Below are 24,115 nucleotides of genomic sequence, written 5' to 3' on the forward strand. Positions count from 1 at the left end.
AATGGCCCCTTTAGTCGACACTAAACTCACCTTAGGAAGCGCTCGTAAAGATGTCCTGACGCAATGGAGAAGATGTTCAACGTCTTGTCTTGTTCGGTCTCAGTGTCCTTACTGCCGGAACCAGTAAAACTAGAAAAGAAACTGTGACATTGTTAGGAATGTGCAAAGAAATACAGACAGGTTGACTGTATTTCAGCAACCCATTCTGGTATTTTATGCTTTAAGGATAGTATTATACTTTCATTTAAATTTTTAGCGATCGTGCCAATTGTGAAGTCAAGGACTCTCAGAAAAGGAAGTTTAATCACTGTACTAGCCAAGAAATCAACGGAGATAAGACAAAGAGTTTTAGTTATTGATGTGGGAGGAAAACCCCTGCAGTCAGGTATGGACTTTAAACTCAGTCCACGGAGTGCCCCTGAACTGACTCGAGCCAGGGTCCTAGTGGTGGGAGGCAAGAGAAGACACCACTACTCCAACCCGCTCTAACCTGTTGTTAACCACTCTTAAAGGCAGTGGACACTATTGGTAATTGTCAAAGACTAGCTTTCATATTTGGTGTGTCTCAACATATACATTAAAATAACACACCTGTGAAAATTTGAGCTCAATCAGTCATCGAACTTGCGAGATATGAATGAAAGAAAAAAACACCCTTGTCACTCAAAGGTGTGTGCGTTTAGATGGTTGATTTTGAGACCTCAAGTTCTAAATCTGAGGTCTCGAAATCAAATTTGTGGAAAATTACTTCTTTCTATGGCACTTCAGAGGGAGCTGTTTCTCACAATGTTTTATATTATCAACCTCTCCCTATTACTTGTCACCAAGAAAGGTTTTATGCTAATAATTATTTTGAGTAATTACCAGTAGTGTCCACTGCCTTTAAAACATGGGTTAGTTAATAAAAAGCTATTGGCACGTTAATCCCACTCTAGTCGTTTCTTTGTTCAACCCCCCAAAATTGTCAATAATTTGTGTTTTTTTAAGGGGTTTTCTGGAAGTTTTCTCCAAGTGGGGATGATGACGGTAAGCTTGGAGGCCCACTCACCTTGACAATGAGTCCCATATCCCTCCAGCTACTCTCTCAGTTCCAGAGTCCGATAAGAGAGTCTCTGACTCTTTACCTGGCTGCTTGCTCACCTAGAAGGGTAGAAGGAAAAATAACTCAAGTTATGAGTAAGGATACTAAAAGGTAAAAAAGAAAAATTAAGTTTTGGTTGAAAGTTAATTTATTAGATGGCAATTTGCATCGGGGATAAAGATTATTTTGTTAACAGAACTCAGGAAAGTACTGAGTATACAGTGCTAACACACATCGATGTATGGGTAAAAAACAAAATTTATATTTTATATCCCGATCCGGGTTTCCATCTATTAAATCGTTGCGGTACCCACTGCTAAATAAAGGATTCGGACTGCCTCTAGCTACTGGGCAATCTTTGGGGTCTAGTTGGTATGACACTGCTCTAGAAATGCAATGGTGGTGGACTTGAATCCCACCAGAGTAATATGCCTGTGATTTTTGTTCACAGAACTCGGGATGGTACCGAGTATACAGTGCTTACACACAACGGTGTGTATGGGTAAAACTAAAACTGTAGAAGGGTAGGAGTTGGGTAAGGAAATTTGATTTCGTATTTCTGCAATAAATACATACCTTAACTTTAATGATTTTACTCTTGAAGCTGTCCATAATGACAATAGCGTCATCATCACCAGGTTGTGAATCCAGTCCCTCATGACTGCAATCAAGAAATTGGAAAAAGGCGTTACAAGATTATAAAGAATCTAATCCATAGGCAGATTGATTAAGTTCCACCGTTTATGCATTCACCAGGAAAACTTGGATGCCAAAAGTAAAACAAAATATCGCCATCAACTTGGTAACAAATCGGGCAATGCATCTTAAAAACGGGCAATGCATCTTATAAATAGACTGATATGTTCAGTGAAAAAATCAATAAAAATTCCTGTTTTGGTGTAGTGCAGCAAAACACTAAAGCTGAAAAGTTTCAATCTTTCTTAAATATTATTCTGCAGTAAGAACATTTCACAGCCCCTTAATTGTCCACCATGGCATTTCTGTATACCAAAAGAGTCAACTTCTTTTCCTACAACACATTATACTCAGCCATTTCAAATCTTTATCAATTTATTCATTTATGCAAACGTGTAAACAGCCAGTCAGCCAATCAGAGTACATCATACTGACCCCGTGACCTGGAAGATGTCAGCTGATCTGCCCTGTCTCAGTCTGAGCATCCAGGCTCCAGGGTTGGCCTTCAACTGGAAATAACCCTGTCAGAAAAAGAAAACAAAATCAATCAAGAGTAAATTTGTTGGGTTTGAAACTGTGCCTGGTTCTGAGAAGAACCTGTGGTTGATAACTCAACTCATCCTCCTGAAAATGATCAGAGCATACTCATCGTATACTCATCAGGTTGTCAACCGCCGTCTCTTTCTGAACCAACACTACTCTAAAGAAATTAACTTAAGATGCTACTGCAATCCTCACCTTATTAGAGAATAATACTAGCTTTATCAAACCTTGCATGTAGGAAATAATTTTTGTGTCATTGTTTTACTAATTTCTCAAAAACAAGAGCTTAGAACGCTGATGCTGGACCGAGATGCGGGAAGGCAACCATGGTCTATCAGAGGTCCCCCGAGATGGCATCGACTGAAGACAACCTCTAGCTCAACTCAACAGCACCTCAGCAAATAATATTTTAAAGCTTTCTACTATTATTATCTTCAAACCGTGGAAGTTTAATGTAAATCTGTGGACATTGTGTTTTGCGTCCTACAAAAAGTACCCAAACCCTTTAAACACAACCGGAAGTCTTACTTACCAAGTTCGCCATGACGATAGTATCTTGCATGACTGGCCGTTGCTTGTTGCCTAGAGTAAACTGGAGCCCCCTTGGTGGTTGGCCGCTGAGTTGATCAAAACAATGTCCCTCTACCAGGATGTACTCCAACTCGTAATCACCATGGATACCAGTCTCCGTCTGGGTACCAGTGAAACCAAGAATGATCCGGTTAGATCCAGATTGTTCAAATACTAATTTCTGTTTCCTTTAACTTAGGGAATGAAAGATTAACTTAGGGAAAGAAAGATTAACTTAGGGAATGAAAGATTAACTTAGGGAATGAAAGATTAACTTAGGGAATGAAAGATCAACTTAGGGAATGAAAGATTAACCTAGGGAATGAAAGAGAGGCAACGAGGTCTTGAAAAGAAAAGTCAAATTAAAATAGCGGGGACATGGTTTTGTGATAAAAGGAAGGTCCTTTGTTGCCACGAACCTGCAAGATTATAAACGGGCACTTACGACGTAGTCACCACTCACTGTTTTTATAAATTTTATTTACAACTTCCCTCAACCAAAACAACAGTTTTACAGTTTTTCCTACACCTTTATGCTATTGGGCAAGATGAGTTTTAATGACGAGTCTCGCAGTGTCTGCTGAATGTGCCTCAGCACCTTGTAAACCCAGAATTTGTTAACAGTTTTATGTTACTTATGACTCGTTCTGCTTAAGATGAGTTTTGTGAAATCGATCCTAGGATCGGTCTTACCTAGGATCGATCCTAAACCTAGGACTAGTCTCAACTCCTTGAACTTTTCCTAACTAAGGACTACCTTTGTGAAATCGACCCCTGAACTTTAATTCGTTGCTCTAAACCGCTTGGTCATGACACCCTAGTCACAGCCTTTCTTTTGGTCACAACTCACTCTACTTTCAAGAACAGCCGTTTAGTTGAATTGACAGTGGAAAATACTAGCACAGATTTAGGAATTTTTTCAGATTTATAACCAAACGCAGGCCTGATACTTCACAGAGGCAACGAAGGGGATTGCCTCCGTGTCCCCTGGTCATTGCCTTGGTGCCCTTGAAATGCTCCAGTACAAATTCGCAATTTCATCATAGGGTGCCTTTTACCAAGAAGAAAATGCCTTGGTGCCCTTGTCCTTTCAAAAACGAAGCATACAGCCTGAAACGCACTGACCTCACTGAGTTTGATGTTGTCCAGGTCATGAGCCGTCTTAACAGACTCTACCAACCAGCTCTCAGGGGTCAATAGGTTAAGGGTCAAAAGGGTGTCCGGGGGCATGTCGGTGAACTTTGCAAACGGTCCCGCTGTTAAACTAGAAAACAACAGAGAAAACATTTTTAAAATTTTAAAAACATTGTTACATAATACAAATCCAATGTGGTTTAAAGCCAAACTTAAAATTTAAAAATATTTTTAGACAAAAAAAGTAGATATTAGGATTACAGTTAATGCTGACAAAACAAATTTGAAACTGGGATCCAGATCATAGGAGGTAGATCAAAATGGTGGCATCTGCAAATTTAGAAATAACAGACCAATGTTCTACTTTGTGGATTTTAAAAGACAAAGAAAAGTGAAATATCTCTCACCTACTGTCCGCCCTGAATGACAACTCCGGCTGAAGAACATAGCGATAAAATCTACAGACAAAAAAGTAGCACAAACAAAAATACACCATCATTCACGATTAAACTGATAAAACGAGTCTGTTTCTGAAACTGGAATCAAAACTTTGAACAAGTGAAGCGATGGCCACTTTCAACAATCCTTAGAGTTAAAAATGATTAATTTTTTTATTATTTTGTTTTCTCTTTTTGGGGTGGGGATTTAAAACAAACGGGTTTCCGAATAATGGGAGAGAAATCAGATCCCTGAAGAAGCGAACTAACCTCTTGAGTGGCATCTCAGAGAGCATATCCTTAGGGTTCATGAAGACCTTGACCTTGACATTGATGACCTGCGTCAGGACCATCAAGATGTGACTCCACTTCTGTGCCTGGGGACTCAGCGGGTCCATGACGGCCACGATGTCAAAACTGGGCTTGTCTGGGTGGCGAGGGGGAATATCTACCACACTGTGTGGATAAGAAAGGTAAACAGGATTCAAAACTGGGCTTGTCTGGATGACTAGGGAATATCTATCAACCAAGTGGAAAAAAAAGTTAACAAGATACAAATTTAACTTTGGGTGAACAACGACAGCTGTGCTAGCGTGGGTATTATACTGTCAACTCTGTACTCTACCACACCAACAGAGTTTTGTAGCCTTGATAGCAATTGGCTAGAAAGCTAAGTTGCAAGTGCACCAGCATATCAATCTGGAGGTAACAGGCTCAAATCCCCCACACATATTTCGTCTTCGTTTACTCAAAAAATAAATATGTATCTACCCTGCCACTTTCCCTTTTGTCTTTGTTGATGAAGTTAGAAAATTGTGAAGCACCACAAACTGCAGTGTATTCTCTTGCACACTTCCTCTCACCCCCCCCAAAAAAAAAAAATGAAGAAGAAGAAGAAGAAGAAGACCTACCAACAACAAAAATCCTCCTTACCGGCGAATCATAGGCCCTTTTCGAATCCACGGCTTCGGCTCTAGATTAGGATAGCTAGAGTTTGTTTTGACACCAATCGTGCTTTGAATGCGCTCATGGCTCCAGTCGAGAGGATGGAGCCTAAAGCTAAATCCACGGCCGAAGATATTGATTCGACAAAGGGCAATAGAAACTTTTTTTATCAACACTTTGTCTCTCTACCTGTGTTTGTCCTTCCAGAAGACAACCTCTTTACGACCTTCCTGTCTGGAGTTGGAGGCTAGCAGGGCGTCGACCTTAAGGGTCAGATCACTCAAGGAATCTCCTGAGGTGCTGAAATGAGACGAGAGTTTCTCCATCTTGGATTTGATGTTCGCTGCCGATGTTTGTAAGATCAATTTCTCAGCCAGGACAAAGTCGTCTTCTTTGAAATGCTCGTCTTCAGATAATGGCCCAAATACCTGTCAATTAAAGCATAAGTAGGATTTGAAACTTTGCATGGTGGGAGTATAACCTACAGAGGGATGTCTCTTTTAAGCAGTTTTGGTTCTAAAAAGGACTGGTATTTAACGACTCAACTATGCTCTAATTGTATTTAAAACCGGAATTTGTAGTGACTCTTTTTTAAGTTGCCTAATCCACTGGAGTCTGATTTAAAAGATATTACGAGAACCTCCTTTATGAAAGTCGAAAAGCTTACTGATGATGAAGTTTACACTAGAATCATTTTTTCCTTTGTGAAATATCTCCCTCTGAAATGAACTCATTTTCAACAAAACTGTCTCTGAAAACCTGCAAAAACGCAACAGCTGATTTTGGTTAAGCAGGCCAAATATTGGAAAATGTGTAAACTCATTTGAAAACAGCCTTACCACAACTCATGAAATAGTGATTATAGATGTGGCTGGTTTATAATCCACACTTCAGGCTGTAAGGGATTTAGGCATGGTAGGCATAGGTATCATCCACAAGGAACCTGGGGTGGATTTCACAAAGGTAGTCCTAACTTAGGACTAGTCCTAGGCAATGCTAAGAGATAGGACTAGTCCTAAGTTAGGACCAGTAACTCATCCTAAGTTAGGACTGGTCCTATCTCTTAGCATTGCCTAGGACTAGTCCTAAGTTAGGACTACCTTTGTGAAATCCACCCCTGGCTTGTATAGCAGAATGCACTATATCCCCGACTTAAGTGCAAGAAATACTTTTTGTTTGAACAATTATGGAGGTTACTGCAAATAATGATTAAAACTTCCTTAAATTTCTTTTTGAAATTGGCAGGGAAGAAACAAAGTCAACCAGTTTTTACAAAGAATTTAAGTTAGAAACCACATTGATTTCAGTTTTGGCTGATTTTGTACGTGCTACATTGTACTTACCCTTCCATTAGCAATGATGGCCCTCTGTCCAGGCAGCAAGTTTAGAACATTCTCACAAAATGATCTCTGGATCTTCAGGAAGTTGGCTTTCTTGTCCTCGAACTGTTTCAAAAAGTCTTCCATGTTCATTCCCTGTGCAAGGAAATATTCAATATTTTAGTAGGGTGTCATGGTCAAGCGGTTTAAGAGCATCAAATTCAAGTTCTGGTGGTTAAGTCATCAGAGTGTGGGTTCGAATCCCCATCATGTCCTTGAGCAAATTGCTTCTTTTCAACCCAGGGTATAAATGGGAACTTGCGAAGGAAGAGGTTGCAGGGCTGTAATAGGTTGTTGGAAAAAAACTGAACTATGAGCGCAAAACATGAAAGCTTGCGAGCGTGAAAGCAAGAAAGATTGTGAGCGCAAAAGCTTGGAGGTACAAAAGCTGCTTTTTACATACATTTATCTTTGGTTTTGAAAGCCTTACTCTGCAATCTCGGGTGTTCCATATGGTTTTATCTTCATTTTCATATTAATTTTATCTTAGTTATGAAATATAATAAGGAAACCAGAATTAGCTGTTGCGAAGAACTTACCAACCAAATGGACCGATGGTATAAATTGCAAAAAAACAAGTAATGGCCTGACGTTTCGACCCTAACAGAGTCTTTCTTGAAGGCTAATAATATATAAAATATAATTAATCACAAACAAAATTGTTTGGGTGGGGTTTACAAAAAAAAGGTTTCTGGTAAAAACCGAGAAATCACATCCCTGTAAAGACCTTATGCACACATCGTCATTTAAGTAGGGTGCCCTCAACTAGAGGTCAAAAGTAGGTTGTTCATTGGGTAATACTGTGCGCCGTGCATATAATTCTGTGTTCATCGATTGTTTAGTCCTTTTTCTCTAAGATGGCGGCTGGATGACGTCAATGCATGATCTATTCAATATTGAGTGCTCCGACTTACATTGACTTCGTAATCCTGGACTTTAGTGTCTCCACGGTCCATACTGAGATAGTTCTCCTCCTTGATAAGTTTCTGGACGAAGAGCTTGGCGTGATTCCGAGTCTGGGTCTGAAGGGCCGCTTGGACGGCTCTAGCGAGCCACTGGGAGCCTTTACCAGTTGTGTCTGCGTTAGAGATCAGCCCGATGCGGACAGCGTTGGAGGTTTTCTGTCAATGAACCATGTAATTTGAAGCCAACGATTAGATAAGATCAAATCTGATTTATTTATTCATCATGAAAATATAAAAAGAGTTTACCCAGTCATAAAAAAAATGCAGACCATATAAAACGATTAAGGGTAGGTAAACAGTCAATATTTAAAGCAGTTGAACAGTAACATTAATTTAATTTTTTTTTAAGAGAGATTGCCTAAAATAACAAGACCACGGACGCCAGGTAAAGGCAAGGGCTAGACTTAACTGATTTGGGTTCTCGACCCAAATCAACCTTCACCAGGAGTACGCTGCCACCTAACCCTGAACAGTCAGTAAGGCTGTATGACAGGGTATCATGCACTTGGCTCATTGGCAGAATGCACTACTTCTTTAACTTGTTGCAAGAAACACTTTGTTTTGTTTAAACAAATAAACATTTAACGTCTTGGGAACAACGGCAATCAGTTTGTTTAAGAAGTCAAGTAATTAACCCCAAGGGAAACTGACTGGGTAAGTTTAAACTAATTTGGGGTTGAACAAAGTTTAAGTGACCAGAAAAAGACTGGTGCTATGCAAACTGAGCTACCTAGCCCTTGGTGGTCTCCCTACTTTATTAATATTACTTTATCATCATCACACATACTATATGTTCCCAAAACTCGTCTGGCAAGTTACGGAGACCGCGCCTTTTCCAGCTGCGCACCGCGTCTCTGGAATTCCTTGCCAGACGAACTGAGGGCCACACCTGATCTTTCTACTTTCAAACACAACCTCAAGTCTCATCTGTTTAATTTGACAGCTGACTAGCTTCCGGCGCCTTTGAATGGATCTATTCCAGATACTGCGCGCCTTATAAATTTTATGTTATTATTATTATTATTATTAATATCTTTGCTTCGGGGTGACAGTCAGAAGCCATACAACCTGTAACTGTCGTACATGTATAGCCATTGATCACACACAAGTTTACGATAACAACCTGTGAATTTTCAACGAAAATATAGATAAGTAAAACACCAGGGAAACTTATTACAAATTTCTTTGTTCAACCCAAAATTAATTTCACCAATAAAGTATAGACATCATTTTCACCATGTATTTGACGCCATTGCTGAACAGGGTCCTGCCTTCTGCGGTTTCCAAGTCACATACAATCCACATGCTAACAGGGCGCAGACTAACATCATCTACATGGACAAAAAGGAATCATTCAAAAATAAGTCTGCTGAAGGAGTATGAGACATTCCACTCAAAAGATTTTCTTCAAACTTTAAGCATACCATTTTTGACGGATGTTAACATTTGCTTTGAGGATGGAGAATTTTTTATTTTTTTCTCTCACCCATACACTATGTGTGTAACACTTGTTTTGAGACAGGCGCTCCAGAGTCGCGACAAACCAAATTACGAATTAAGTACATGAAAGATTTAACGTCTGAAACAGTTAGGAGTGACTGGACGCGCTAGAAGTCAAAGATCGACTGTTGCAGTTATTCGGAACTACTCTGGAGCACCTTGGTTTCAGATGTCGATCTTGTCATGAGCTGAACCTAATGTAAATGTTATGTTAAGTTTGCCTGTCTGAAAACCAAACTTTATTTGGGTCGACTTAAAGTGGTTCATAATCTTTTTTTTTTTCCTGGCCTGTCTGAAACGAGTGTAAAAGTACTCTTTTTGGTGGCACTAACTGCCTCTAGCTATTAGGCAGACTCCGATCCACTCTAGAATGGCAAAGGTCAGGGTTCAATTCAATTCAATTCAATTCAATGAACAGTTATTTTCATGTCGACAATAACAATTTAAGCATACACTAGAAAACAAATATCGATGAATATAATAATGAAGGACGGATGCAATGTATAGAATTTGAAGATAATAACTACAAAAATTAACGTAATAGTCAACATGCAGGGAAAAGGTTTAAGCATAATGCTTTTGTATATTTCCCTGAGACAGACAAGGACTTGGACGACAGGGACAAAAAAAACACGAACAACCAAAAACAGAAGAAACAAAAAACAAATAATGACACAGACCAGACTAGTCAATAAAAAATAATTATCAACACCACAGTCTTTGTACAATTAGTGTATATACTGCAGTTACAATTACATATTCAAGAGGTGCTGTTTTCAATTTCTTTGAGAATGTATTAAGTGAACGAGACTTTTTAATATCAGAGTTAAGGTTGTTCCAGAATAAGGTACCACGAGATACAATGTTGTTTTTGGAAAACGTGGTTTCGGTTGAATCTTGTATACAGATCGCCTTTTAAAACTGCACGAGTCGAATAAGTATGGTTCAAACCCCACTCACGTATTATGCCAGTAGGACAAGTACTGATTATAAAAGCTCAAACCACAGATCAGTTTCTGGATAAAAACACATACAACTGTGTCACATAATTGTTTATAATATTCTAGGCAATGGAAACTACCTTCAAGTGAGTGATGTTTGTTCTATTTTTGCCACATAACTTGGGATCGTTTTTTTTTTTTTAAACAAAACACATATAATGTTGTTACAACTTTGTTGAGAAAACCTTAGGAACTGAAGACGTCTTTCAAGCGGTTGATGATGGGTAAAATTGACTGATTTTTTTATAAATACTTTTATAAAAGCTCCTACCTCTCTTGGTGAGATACTTCATGGAGTTGGTGATGGACGCCACTTTTTCATTTCTACTCAGACTTTGAAAGGTGGTCAAAGTCAGACTTGAAGTATCGACTAGAAACAGGAAAAATAAAAATATCAAATGACAAAATGAACACAAAGAGATCGCAAATGTTGATTAAGATAATTGCAAGAAAAATACTGCATAATTAAATGCTCGATATGGAACACCGATAAGATTTGACACTTGTTATCTAACTCAACGGCTCAACCGATAATAAACTATTTTCATTGTTGCCTTCCAAATTATTTGATCTGACTGAGAATACATTTTATAAATGACATTACATTTGGGGAACACCAACCTCCGTTTGAAGCATTGGCTGTATCATAGTGCTCCAAAATGCTGTTTATTATTTATGATTTTATTTCAAATAGAATTTGTTGTGGTGACTTTTTTATGCAAGACAGTAATTAATGAATTTTTATTGTAATACGGCAAAGATCGTAACTAGGACTTAGGCAAGAATAGTGTTAATAATCTGCAACCAGTCAGGTGGATATGGGTTCATCTTAGAAGTGCAAGTTACTGAATGGTCAAATTGAACTCACTTGTGAAGAAATTTTTCTTGACAAACTCAAATGTCTGTCCATCAGACGACAACTTACCTGGTTTTGCGGTAAGATCCAAGAGCTTCGTATCAGCAGAGAGGATTCTGGGATTAAGGCGTGGCATCACGTTCGCCTGCGTCATCAAATAATCCACCATTACTGTCCGATCAGTTATCTTACCCTGTATGATGGGGGGAGAAAAAGGGTGATGTTAAACAAATATTTGTCAGCTGCGCCACACGTCTGGAACTCTCTACCACTTTTTCTTAGACCTTGTCTTTTTACCACAAAATTTGAATCTCCTCTCACAACTTATCTTATGTCACAGGTTTTCAAGGACTAATTTAGTTATGTCTGTTTTTCTTGTTTTGCTTTTACTGCGCCTTGAACACCCAGCAATACTTTAATGTCTCTGCCCCTAGTTTCACAGAGCTGTTAAAAGGTTAAGTCAAAGATTGGTACATACTCAAAGAATTATGGTGACACTAAGCATGTTTACTTGGATTAACAGCCAAAGTATCATATATGCCTGTTATCCTGCTCTTTTCTAGCTAGCGATCATTGAAGAACTTGATCGCTAGCTAGACCAGCATGCACCTCATTCAACAGGTAGCGCTTGGGCAATGGCTATTTTCAAAAAGGCCTACGGTCGAAAACTTACCCTATATACCGCCCTCTGTATGTCAGGTGTGGCAGTAAGAACAGACGTCACAACACTCTCTTCAAACTCTTCAGGCTGCAACTATTAGGATCAAAATAGAAATAAGAAACTGTTAAGATAATATAAAGTCTATGGTAGCACACATGTACATGTAGCTCATTCAGCAGCCACTGCCAGAAACACCGAGGCTCAACCCTTCTCTTAGCAATATGTTAACTGGGATATTTTACATGAGTTTATACAACACACAGGACCAATGGCTTTACATGCCATACAAAAGACACAATTGTCAAGACCAGGGGTGGATTTCACAAAGAGTTAAAGGCAGTGGACACTATTGGTAAGTACTAAAAATAACAATCAGCATAAAACCTTACTTGATAACGAGTAATGGGGAGAGGTTGATAATATAAAACATTGTTAGAAACGGCTCCCTCTGAAGTGATACTGTTTTCGAGAAAGAAGTAATTTTCCATGAATTTGATTTTGAGACCTCAAGTTTATAATTTGAGGTCTCGAAATCAAGCATCCGAAAGCACACAACTTTGTGTGACAAGGGTGTATGTTTCTTTCATAGTTATCTCGCAACTCCGACGACCAATCGAGCTCAAATTTTCGCATGTTCAGATACACCAAGTGAGAAGACCGGTCTTTGACAATGACCAATAGTGTCCACTGTCTTTAAGACTAGCAATATCTTGAGTTAGGACGAGTGACTCGCCCTAACTTAGGACTAGCCATACGTATTTAGTATCTCCTAGGAACTCACCCCATGACTCAAACCCACACTCTACTCATCAGACACACCATCGCTTGAGACTGGTGCCCTTGACCGCTCTGCCATGTTATATCTCACCTGTTTACTTGAGTAAGGCACTCCATTCATCATCACCTGAGGTAAGGACCCAAGCCCAGTCCGGTCAAAATATGTCTTTCCATCCTGCAAAAAAAAATGTTATAAAAAATAATTTTTACAAATCTAACAGTAAAAGACAAATTATAAAGCTTACTTCAACCATTGAGTTTAAGAGGAAGCTTTTCAAGAACAATTTTAAAATATCAAAATCTTTCAATCTGATTCCTAGAGCTGCTAAAGCAGAACCAAATTTTTAAGACAAATTTCTGCTTAGCAGAAATGACCAGTCACAAATTGTACTTGTGCCACGGTAGTTTGGCTGGTTACCATAATCTTGTAAGTGTAACTTTGGTTTGCTTAGCAATTTTTTTGTGCTTAAGTAGATCTACGACATTTTGCCCCAATTCACAGAGCTGCTAAAGTAGAAAAAGAAATGATTAACATGATTTTCTGAAACGAAAAGGATACCAGTCACAAATTGTACAAGTGACTAGGTAGCTTCATCGGTAACCTTATTCCGATAGGCATACATTTGTTGTGCTCAGCCACTTGTGCTCAGCATGGTAGAGAATTCCTTCAGATCTTATAATATTAAAGTTTTTAGAAACTCTACACAACAATTTCCAAGGTTTGATATTTTTTACTGAAAGGGTTTTAAATACCTGTCGCCTATCATCGTAGTCACCACCAGGGCCGAAGACGTCCTCCGGATCTTCCCCCGGGAACATCTTATTGAAGACGGTCATCAGGTTCTCCATAGTTACCTCATCCTCATCAGCCTTGGTTAGAACCTGAAGAAACAGAACCAGAAAGTCGGACCTAGTAAGTTCTTGGTTTCAAGCGTAGGAATGAGAGAGATGAACAAAAATAATAATAACCAGTTTTTATACAGCACTTTTCACACCCGAAGGGATCTCAAAGTGCTTCAAACATGATTACCCCTCATATAAAGCTTGTGCAACAAATAATATGCGCAATTAAGCTAAATCAATCACAAGAACCATCTCTGCCCTCACAGGTACACATTTACCATGCGGTGAAAAGAAGCAATTATAGTTAAAGGCAGTGGACACTATTGTTAATTGTCGAAGACGAGCCTTCACAGTTGGTGTATCTCAACACAAGCATAAAATAACAAACCTGTGATAATTTGAGCTCAATCGGTCATCGAACTTGCGAGATAATAATGAAAGAAAAAAACACCCTTGTCACACAAAGTTGTGTGCATTTAGATGGTTGATTTCGAGACCTCAAGTTCTAAATCTGAGGTCTCGAAATCAAATTCATGGAAAGGTACGTCTTTCTCTAAAACTATGGCACTTCAGAGGGAGCCGTTTCTCACATTTTTTAGACCATCAACCTCTCCCCATTACTCGTCACCAAGTAAGGTTTTATGCCAATAATTATTTTGAGTAATTACCAATAGTGTCCACTGCCTTTAAGCTAAATCAATCACAAGAACCATCTCTGCCCTCACAGGTACCCATTTACCATGGGGTGAAAAGAAGCAACTATAGTTAAGTGTCTTACTCAGGAACACACGTGTCAAGACCGAAAGTCGAACCTAGTAAGTTCTTGGTTTCAAGCATGAGAACGAGAAAGTCAAACCGAGGTAGTTTGTGGTTTCAAGCGTTGTAGAAGTGATTGTCTGAATATGCCAATAGTGTCTAGTGGATTTAAATTTGGTGTAATTTCAACTTCTAAAAGTTAGATTTTTTATTGTTCGATACCCTACCTTAACGAGAAGATCCAATGCGCCAACAGATCCTCTGTCTATCATAGCAAAGTTGAACGCTCTCATAATGCCGACGCCCACGTCTTCTCTCCCATCCACATCGTCATTGTTGTTAACGACAAACACCAGCCCCACCCTAATCGGAACATCATTGTGAACGAACATTTCCACCTGCTGGAGAAGCTGTAGGGAACTAGACTGCGTCGGATCGAACATGAAGATCTGAATAGTTGCAAGTTAAAAAAGGTAATATTCTTATCGTAGAATGTACGTGTAAAACAGGAGGTGGTGTTCTAGACTTGGACGGATCAAGGGGCAGTCTAGTTACGTCTGCGGTGACACTCTTAAAGACACCTTGCACAACGCACATAACGCACCCATTTTGTGAGTCAATTTAAAGTAAAAATGTCCCCAAAAAGCAGAAATAGTAGACGTGCATTGTTCGGCGTGGCATGCAGTTGTGTGCAAGGGGTCTAATGCCATGCTCAGTTTGAAGCAGAATGCGTGGTCCCCCCCCAAAAAACCACCCCCCCAAAAAAACACTTCAACAAAATAATGTTCCTTTTGTACAGAAAGTATTAATTTAAAATCCTCTAAAAAAAGCCTAAGATTCTAAGCCAGTGTGATCACAGGACTTGCCATCACAAGGTTGCTGGTTTGAATCCTACCAAGCATACCAACGATTTCACAATGACTTGAATAAGTATTATCTACTATTTACCGAATCACGTCTTGGATTTTGCAATTCATAATCAGAGACGTTAACCAACACTCCAAAAAACAAACAAACAAACAAACAAGCAAACCAAAAAAACCAAAGGAAGATTCCACTTACCAAATGGAAGACATTTTTGCGCATCTGACGAAGCATTCCAGGGAACATTGGTCGGAGGAATTCCTGAATATTTCCCGGCCAGTGAGAATAGCGACCATCCTTCTCCAGATCGTTCAGATACTATGAAGTTAAAGAAACACAACATTTTAACCCTCCTACTGTTTGACTGTTTAATTTTAACCACTTTGGGTTTAGACCCCTTTCATATGACAAGCTCACACACAGCGCCCTCAATGAAGTCACAGAAAGTCTTTTCATTGGCCAGGGCCAACAGCACATTTTGAATGATCGTCATCAGACTGATCATCTTCAGCGTTTTGATGTATTAAGTATGTACTAGGGATGCTTAAGATATTCTACAAGATTTTTACACAGCGAGGTAAAATGTTTACAAAAACAAAATGAAAGACAAAATGTTGTCTTGGCTTTAAAAATGTTACCACAGGAAACATTGGCAAATTTCATATCTGCACATGTCCCTTACTTTGATCTCTTTGTATAAATGAAAGTAGGTCAAACCTTGCAGCCGTTGCCGTCAAACGTCGCTGACGCTATTGGCGTTTTTGTACCAGCCGCTTGTGGCGGCTATGGTCTCTACAATGTTAAAAACGGACCAATCACATCGCTGGACTTACCAAGATGCCATTGTCCCTGATGTCCACTGCGTACGTACTATCTTGAGAAGCAACCTGCACCATCATCAGCTGGGTAGCAGCTTCACCGCTAGCTCCAAGGGAATGAAGTCCACCCAGCATGCGGCTCTCTGAACGAAGGAGTTCAAGCAGCCTATGATACCAAATTGTATAATACCATAACTGGTTATTACGTTTTACACGCTGAAAGAATTTTCATCACACTATAATATTCGTAATATTTTGAAGGAAAATTTCTGCCATCATTATCTTCAAACCGTGTAAGTTTAGTGTAAGTCAGTGGACATTTGTTTCTTTTGTTGTACAAAAAGTACCCAAACCCTTCTAATTATTTACAGAAGACTTGAAAAGATTTACTTACAAGAAGGGTTCTGCGACATCAGTATCAATGGTAAGACCATTCAGCATCATAACAGTATCTCCTGGCGCAGTTCCATAATTCACTTCAAACACCTTTAGATTTACACACAAAATAGTTATTATATAAACTACAACTCTACTTTCAAGTCTTGTTTCATAAAAATAAAAAAAACATTCCCGCTTATACCATAATACTTTTTTCACTTTGATATTGTCAGCAGTTTACTTAAAGCCATTGGACCCTTTCGGTACAGAAAAAAAGAAAAAAAGACAGTTTTACAAATAACTTACAGGGTTTACAGAAGGTAGTGGTGAAATAGTTCTCTTGAAATATTATTCCATGAAATGCTTTACTTTTTGAGAAAACAGTAAAACAATATCAATTCTCATTAACGAGAATTACGGATTTATTTTAAACACATGTCATGACACGGCGAAACGCGCCGATACAGGGGTTGGTTTCCCCGTTGTTTTCTCCCAACTCCGATGACCGATTAAGCCCAAATTTTCACAGGTTTGTTATTTGATATAGAAGTTGTGATACACGAAGTGTGGGCCCTGGACTGTACTGTTTACCGAAAGGGTCCAATGGCTTTAACAAAGGCATGCTGGCCAAACAAGTATTTTACTAAGCTCGAGAAATTACTGAGTAAGCATTGCTAACTCACACTGGTTTACATTGGTAAAACCCCCCAAAATATTCTTCTTTATCCCCGATAATTTCCAGCTATTGACCTTTTGGTTTTCTGTGATCTCTCTCTTGACCTCGTCTTTGACCTGTGTCTTGACCAGTGAGCTGGCGAGTATTGGGAAGTTCTGACTGATGTCTCTGAGAACCCCGAGGGCGTTACCGACCGGAGTGGACAACACTCGCTGTGCCGCTTGGAATGAAATGGCTGAAAACAAACACAGATGAAACGTAAATCAATAATTGTTAAATAATATTAAAATTTAAAGGGTTTTGATAACTTTTGTAGATCAAGTTTTTGGCCATGACATGAATCCCCGCGGACCATGAATGAAGACGTACAGTATGTATGTAAGACAATTTACCTGTAGAAGTTTCAGCTCCATAAGCAGTCAAGTTTTTGAGAAATAAATTAGCCAAAACTAGGGTCAAATTGTCAGGCCATTAACTATTTTTTTTTGCACATTAAAACTTTACCATAGGTCCCTTTTGGTTGGTAAGCAGTTTACTACATATGTATGGACTGTAAAGGGGTAGCCCTGTTTCAGCCCTAGGAGTAGGTGGCAACGGCCTCTGGAAAGAAATAATTGTAGGCCACACCTTGAAGTGGCCTTCAGGCCTTGTGTGTCAGGCGACTTGCATAAAGAAAAAAAAAAAAAAAAAAATTAATTATATTTTTCCAACAAAAATAAGGAATTATAAATTTATTTGTTGGGGCAGTTTGGGGCTATCCCTCATACAAATTTATAAGCAAAATACCCTCTTACTTTGTAGCTGCCATGCTTTTAGTGGAACCATTTTCCTGGTGCTCTCCAGTAGTGAGGTACGGAAACTGTTAAGGTTGTCTGTTAGGTCTGGATGTAACTCCCTGAAAACAAGAATGAAAATAATACACACAAATTACAAAATTTAATAACAATAATAACAGCTACTTCCTATCAAGCGCTTTTTACACTATTGCATGAGCTTCGCCTTGGTCATTGGTAATACAAAATGTGTTTTTCACTATTTTGTCATGACCTAAATGGCGGATCGATCTAAAACTTCTACAGTTTTGTCAGTTTATGTACATTGTGGATGACATAATGTGCTCACACTGCCAGCAACTGTTTTGTAATGTTTCCTTAAAGCCATTGGACACTTTTGGTAAACAGTATTGTCCAAAGGCCACACTTCGTGTATCACAACATACATATAAAATAACAAACCTGTGAAAATTTAGGCTCAGTCGGTCATCGGAGTCGGGAGAAAACAACGGAAAAACCCACACCTTGTTTCCGCACGTTTCGCCGTGTCATGACATGTGTTTAAAATAAATCCGTAATTCTCGTTAGTGAAAATTGATAATTGATTTAATGTTTTCTCAAAAAGTAAAGCATTTCATGGAATAATATTTCAAGAGAAGTCTTTCACCATTACTTTCCATAAACCTTGTAAGTTATTTGTAAATCTGTGAACTTCTTTTTTTCTGTTCCGAAAGTGTAAAATGGCTTTAAAGTTGAGTTTTTAAAAGCTACTCACTTGAGTTTTGAGAAGACGAACCCCTGTACTTCATCCGGAGCGTTGTCATCCTCGTCGTGTGATTGGCTCCCTCCCTCTTTGACCTCCGTGTCATCTACAGCTTTATACTCCGTGCTCTTAATGGCTAGCTCTACACCGTAGCCCGACAAGCGAACTTGTCTTTGAGACTTGTCCTGCATTTGCAAGACATGTAAGCTTGAATAATAATAAAGACTAGAAAGCACTACGTATAAAATGCTGTAAGTGTAGCGTTGTGTACAGGGGAGGGTTAAAGTGGCTGGGCAGGGTCACAATACAAATCACTGTGGCAAACCACCCATCCAAAGTTAGGACGAATAGTATAGACTTGTAATGCGCACAAATCCGCCCTGCTGGGTGTTCAAGGCGCAGTAAAACCAAAATCTAAACGAAAGAAAACAGATGCAACAACACTTGTCCTTGAAAACCTGTGACATAAGATAAGTTTTGAGAAGAGTTTGAATGTCATGGTACAGAGACAAGATAGGACTAAGTAGTAAAGAGTTCCAGATGCGTGGCGCAGCTGAAGAAAAGACCTGTACAAAGTCTTTTATTATTTGAATGAGAAATTACCTCTTTCTCAAAAGCTACTTTACTTCAGAGAAAGCCGTTTTTCACATTTTTCAGCAGTTCTCCATTGCTCCTTACCAAGTAAGTTTTGTTGCTAACAATTATGTTGAGTAATCACCTGTGTCCTGGGGTGGATTTCACAAAGAGTTAAGACTTGTCTTGTCTCGAGTTAGGACGAGTAACTCATCCTAACTTAGGACTAGCCGTACGTTTTTATATCTCCTAGGACTAGTCCTAAGTTAGGACTTGTCCTAACTCTTTGTGAATTCGACCCCAGTGCCTTTAAAGTAGACAACATAACAAATCTAACTTGGTTTTCACCTTCACATAATGTCTCAGGACGTATTGCACAGTTCCAGCGTTGGCCGATTTCTTCAGTTGTTTGTGAAAGTGTTTCATCTGCGAATCCAGGTTGCCGATATGTCCGTACAGAATCACCACCACTGGGTTGTTTTCAGATCCGGGATAGCTGTGATCCACTTTGTATACATTTGGCTTGGGTCTGACGGAAACAAAAATATATATATATATAAATAAACAAAAAATTCAAAAAAGTGCAGATGATGCAAAGCAAAAGAGGGAAAAACCCGCAAAAACCAGAAGAAAGAAGAAACTCAGATTACATGCAAACAGAGAAAAGCTGCGTCTTTACGGTCATTTTAAAAAGAGTAAGACCAGTTAATTTTCCAATGGGAGTAGGAAGTTTCTTCCATACATGCCTTAGCTGAGGAAAAGTGACAAGAAAAGTCCAGCCACAAATGCCAATTACTTGTCTGGCTGAAACTTCACTGGCCTGACGCTCAAACCCAAGCCTATGGCCTGCAGTCCAGTGTTAATTGGGAGCCCTGGTACTTGCAATCTAATATTCTTACCTATCGTTTGCCGAACTAATAAGTTTGTCCAATTCCTTTAAGGAGCAGGTTATATCACCATGGACATCAACAAATGTATCACATCCTTCTGGTGGCGGCAGGTCTTGAGCAATCTGAATAACCGATAAAAGAAAACGATCTTTTGTAAGATTTTCACACCTAATAGGGAACTACCAAAGAACTAACAAATTTTGCTAAATACTCTGAGCAAAATACACTGTGCTGCTCAGCACAGGTTTCCCCAAGAATGTACGTCAGTAACGACGCCCCATATCTAAACATCAATTACTTTGTTAAATCGCTCCGCCCGTGGTGGTCTAAATTGGATTGAGAGCCTACCACTAAAATTGATCTATCTACAATAATGACCTTGGATGTAGCAAATATCTCAATGTTATTTTATATATCAATGATGAACAAAAATTGTTTGAGATTAACGATTACAAGATCTGCAAAGAATTACTCAATATTTGTATGTAGTTCGTTCGGTGTCTTTGTAACAAAAAGTGTTTCCATGATTTTGGCTGTGCACAGATACTGATGTGATTTTGTTTTATCCACATAATTGGGATGATAACAGCCTTGTTTTCTGTCGAACACCTGTTTATGTCCAAGTGTCTTCTCATGTCTGTCTGTCTGTCTTTTCTGTCTGTCCGTCCATAGGCAGGGGAACAAAAGCTGTTTGTGTAAAGTTCACTTTTATATCACTTTTGTAAAAAATACGTAATGAGTAGGGTAGATGGCCTTAGCTTTCGATCCAAATCGGACCTTCTTCAGAGGCGTATTAACAAGTTCATGTACAAACAGTGTGTAAAATATATCTGTACATGTAGGCCTACTGTCAATTTGATTATGACATTTTAAATTTCTTTATTTTGAATTATTATACAGCATAAACGTAAGATTACAACTCCAAAAACAAATCCGTGTTGCTGCAAATTTCATATCGTACCTGATTGAACATTTCTATCCTTGGTGAATGCGAGTGAATGGACAACGTCAGTTTGAGTAAGTCCGTCTCGGTGTCACTCAGGAGACGACCGGCAAACTTCAACACAAAGGCATAGTTACTCTCGTCTGTTTCTGTAAAACGATAACAATAATAGGAATACTAACAATAGTGACTTCTTATAGACGATGTGACCTATGTTTACATTCAAACCGCCCTCTGTTGACAAAACACTATATGCGTCATGTTTCGCCGGGCACTGAGTTGCGTAGTCATAGTAAGATTGCGTACACTTTCTAGCTGGCTGCCAAAACATAAAGGTTTTGCCCGGCGGTATGCGCGCGAATCATGTTATGGTTTTCGTGTGACGTCAGAGGTCACATCGTCTAGATAGCGCGGATATCCAACACTCAGTGACGCTCAAGTCGCTTTAACATTCAGTATTTTTCCTGCTAGGTATGGGGACTAGGTTGAATAATGACACCATGTTATGGTTGACAAGGTGCTGTGGTGCAATATGTTGCCAATCAGACCAGGAACACCGGGGTGAACCCCTTCTCTTTTTGATAAATGCACATGGGATTTGTTCTTGAATGAGACATAGAATGTCTCCCTCTAAGGGTTAGGAAATACACTAGGGGGTTAGAACATCCATAAGGATGTCGAAACATAGAAATGACAAAACATAATAGGCATAAACATTTCCAACAGCCAATTCTATTTTCTCATAATCAAAGTGTTCACCACAATGTGTTGTGTAACGCATGTACATTAAACAAACCCAGTGCACTCATCGAAAAGAGAGGGGGTTCGCCCCGGTGTTCCTGGCTAAGGCTGCTGTATGCCGTAGCACCTTGTAAACCCTAATAGGGTGCTAAATAATTGGGTCTCAGAATTCTTTACTTCGATAACCTATCTCTCTGAAAGTTTGTTTAAACTTAGCGCTTTGAGTGATCGTTTGGTTGAAACGTGCGCAATATAAGACTTTAATATTATTATTATTAATCTTAATGTACCCACAAGTAAAAAGTTCACTGTTTGTTTTATCTTTGTAGTTTGGTTGTTTTATATTTTTGTTTCAACCAGTATGGGCGGGTTTTGACCAACTCAAAAATAATGCACCCAATTACAGAAAATTAATGTGATCAGGGGGTTTCTCAGGGTCAGGGAGTCCAATCAGCACACTGATTTTTATTTCAGTCTATGACTTTCAGGTCCAAAAGCATGTTGAATTGTGACTTGTCACAGAATGACCTTGATGTCAAAGTTCATGACCTTCTTACCCCCAACATCGGCTGCCTTAAGCTCCGACAGTGAGTCAACAAACGACCAGAAGCTGTTCTCCCCTTTCTCTGCCAGAAACTCACTAGCCTCCGACACCAGCGGTGTGGCTGGCCATTTAGCCTGTAGTGACACTGTAATGGGCTTAGACTTGATGGCCGTGATGCACGACGGCTGCAGCAAGACTAGCAACAGAGCTGAGCAGACTCTGAAAATGGCCATACCCTGTACAAAAACAAAACAATATTAATATCAAATCATGGTGGCTATAATAAAAACAAATTAGCTTCTAACATCGTGGTACTTTAGTCTTTATTGCAGAAAGTAGCCCAAGTAAAAAAAGAAACATGTTTAGTGTCCCCGCCCATTTTCGCCTCCTCCTTATTTTTAATGACTTTTTTTTGTAAATGGAAAAAAAGGATGTATTTTAACGGTCTCATCAAGAAAATACTTTACTTTAAAAATGTGTCGGGCAGTCATTCCTTTTTTTCTTTTCTTTTTTTTTTAATATGTTTTGTTTTGTTTAATGTCTTGTCCAGCATGTTTAATTTTTTATTGGGAGTTTGAACAGTACAACCACAATTAATTTTTGAAATTTTAAAAAGAATAGTAGCCATCTTGAAAAGAATAAATAAAAATAAAAAGCCCCTCTTCCCTTTTTTTTTTGGAAACCCGGACGCTAAACATGCTTATTTGTTTACACGGCCTTATGTACTCTTATCCTTTATGACCGAATTAAAATCATTCACAAAGAGATGTCACTCATGTGCAATATTTTTTTACACCAACCACACATTCCACACATTCAAAATAAAAAATGTTTTTTAACACCAACTACACACTCATCTCATAAATAAAATTATGTTTTGAAACCAACCAGCAACCATAATTACCAATGATAATGCAATGTACCAATGTACATGTTCTGTGTACAAAACAAAACAGAACCCAGTTTCTGGTTTATATAGGGCCTATTTTTATTATTATTCTACACTATATCAGACCTGATACTAAATCTCGTGAGGGGTCGTGAGTTGTCGGTTTTTAGTGCGACCGGACGATGAATGGCAAATTTTCCCACCAACACAGGCAGGGTAATTTTCCCGGTTCAGAAAGCTGAATTAACCCTCCATTCACTTCCGATTTTTATTCTTCGAAATTGCATAGGAACCCTACGCTTCTAAAATTAAAATCAATTCATCAAAAATGATAAAACTAGCCCTGGTTACGATATAAAATTGTGATTTTGACTGACAAACGATGATTTTTTATTATTTTACTCACATCTATGGAGGCCGCCATCTTGAAAGTGTAAATCACACACCGAGCGTTTTGATTGGTCCACGTTGTCGGTGCAAACTTCTTAGTCTTGTTTCAAGATCCAAAAGCCACCGCTCTAATGATAGTTGCAGCAAGAGTTTGATTTCATTTTATTCTGGGTTGCTGATTCTAAAAATGAGTGAACGAATTACATTTTACCCAATCTAATGCGTTTGATAAATCTATATAACTATTATTTTGTAAAGACATATCAAAATGTGGTCGTGAATAAGAGCGTTTTCAAAGTAAGCAAGTCCAGCAGAGGGCGCCCTATACATTTTAAATGACTCCGATTGTTAAGTTTAACGAAAATGATGTATAAAATCACATAGGCAAAAATATCTCACCGTAAGATGAAACTGAAAGGCATTGGCCACGTGTGGCAATTATTGTCGAAGACCACTGACAAGACCACTGCACACAAAACAATTTGTTTTTAAACAAACCTATTATATGACACCTTTGTCATCAAAGTTTGCACACACAAAAATGAAAGAAAAAACATTTTGATTGTGTGCTTTCAGATGCCAATTACTCCTTCAGGCCTGCTTTCTCACATTCAGTTTTCTTAGTGAAAAATTGTCTCTTTCTCAACAACTTATACTTCCGTGTTGCTCTTTATATCAAATCTCCCCGTTGCAGTGTGCAGCGCTGTTTACCAAGCAAATTGTGCGAAT

At 38.8% G+C, this 24,115-nt stretch overlaps 1 protein-coding gene across 2 annotated transcripts in view; it reads right to left on the reverse strand.

Annotated features, from left to right (window-relative positions):
• Nucleotides 1-23,417, reverse strand: part of LOC139945312 (UDP-glucose:glycoprotein glucosyltransferase 1-like) — a 32,711-nt gene extending 9,294 nt beyond the window's left edge. The window contains exons 1-29 of one of the 2 annotated variants that reach the window (XM_071942662.1): nucleotides 23,403-23,417; nucleotides 22,121-22,343; nucleotides 20,841-20,971; nucleotides 19,889-20,001; nucleotides 19,338-19,518; nucleotides 18,429-18,601; nucleotides 17,675-17,775; nucleotides 16,955-17,115; nucleotides 16,221-16,312; nucleotides 15,842-15,992; nucleotides 15,207-15,326; nucleotides 14,372-14,593; nucleotides 13,299-13,427; nucleotides 12,637-12,720; nucleotides 11,781-11,861; nucleotides 11,177-11,300; nucleotides 10,523-10,621; nucleotides 8,987-9,081; nucleotides 7,700-7,906; nucleotides 6,750-6,881; nucleotides 5,596-5,834; nucleotides 4,732-4,917; nucleotides 4,432-4,482; nucleotides 4,016-4,154; nucleotides 2,853-3,011; nucleotides 2,213-2,298; nucleotides 1,658-1,742; nucleotides 1,049-1,140; nucleotides 31-129 (exon numbers count right to left, since the gene is read on the reverse strand). In XM_071942662.1, the coding sequence (XP_071798763.1) occupies nucleotides 31-129; nucleotides 1,049-1,140; nucleotides 1,658-1,742; nucleotides 2,213-2,298; nucleotides 2,853-3,011; nucleotides 4,016-4,154; nucleotides 4,432-4,482; nucleotides 4,732-4,917; nucleotides 5,596-5,834; nucleotides 6,750-6,881; nucleotides 7,700-7,906; nucleotides 8,987-9,081; nucleotides 10,523-10,621; nucleotides 11,177-11,300; nucleotides 11,781-11,861; nucleotides 12,637-12,720; nucleotides 13,299-13,427; nucleotides 14,372-14,593; nucleotides 15,207-15,326; nucleotides 15,842-15,992; nucleotides 16,221-16,312; nucleotides 16,955-17,115; nucleotides 17,675-17,775; nucleotides 18,429-18,601; nucleotides 19,338-19,518; nucleotides 19,889-20,001; nucleotides 20,841-20,971; nucleotides 22,121-22,340 (3,752 nt within the window). In that variant the 5' untranslated portion in view covers nucleotides 22,341-22,343; nucleotides 23,403-23,417. Of the gene's footprint in view, nucleotides 1-30; nucleotides 142-1,048; nucleotides 1,141-1,657; nucleotides 1,743-2,212; nucleotides 2,299-2,852; nucleotides 3,012-4,015; nucleotides 4,155-4,431; nucleotides 4,483-4,731; nucleotides 4,918-5,595; nucleotides 5,835-6,749; nucleotides 6,882-7,699; nucleotides 7,907-8,986; nucleotides 9,082-10,522; nucleotides 10,622-11,176; nucleotides 11,301-11,780; nucleotides 11,862-12,636; nucleotides 12,721-13,298; nucleotides 13,428-14,371; nucleotides 14,594-15,206; nucleotides 15,327-15,841; nucleotides 15,993-16,220; nucleotides 16,313-16,954; nucleotides 17,116-17,674; nucleotides 17,776-18,428; nucleotides 18,602-19,337; nucleotides 19,519-19,888; nucleotides 20,002-20,840; nucleotides 20,972-22,120; nucleotides 22,344-23,402 lie in introns of both variants that reach the window. The other variant, XM_071942661.1, reaches the window with a different exon arrangement.
• Between the last annotated feature and the right edge of the window lie 698 nt (nucleotides 23,418-24,115).

This window comes from Asterias amurensis, chromosome 12 (assembly GCF_032118995.1).
Source record: "Asterias amurensis chromosome 12, ASM3211899v1".
NCBI lineage: Eukaryota > Metazoa > Echinodermata > Asteroidea > Forcipulatida > Asteriidae > Asterias > Asterias amurensis.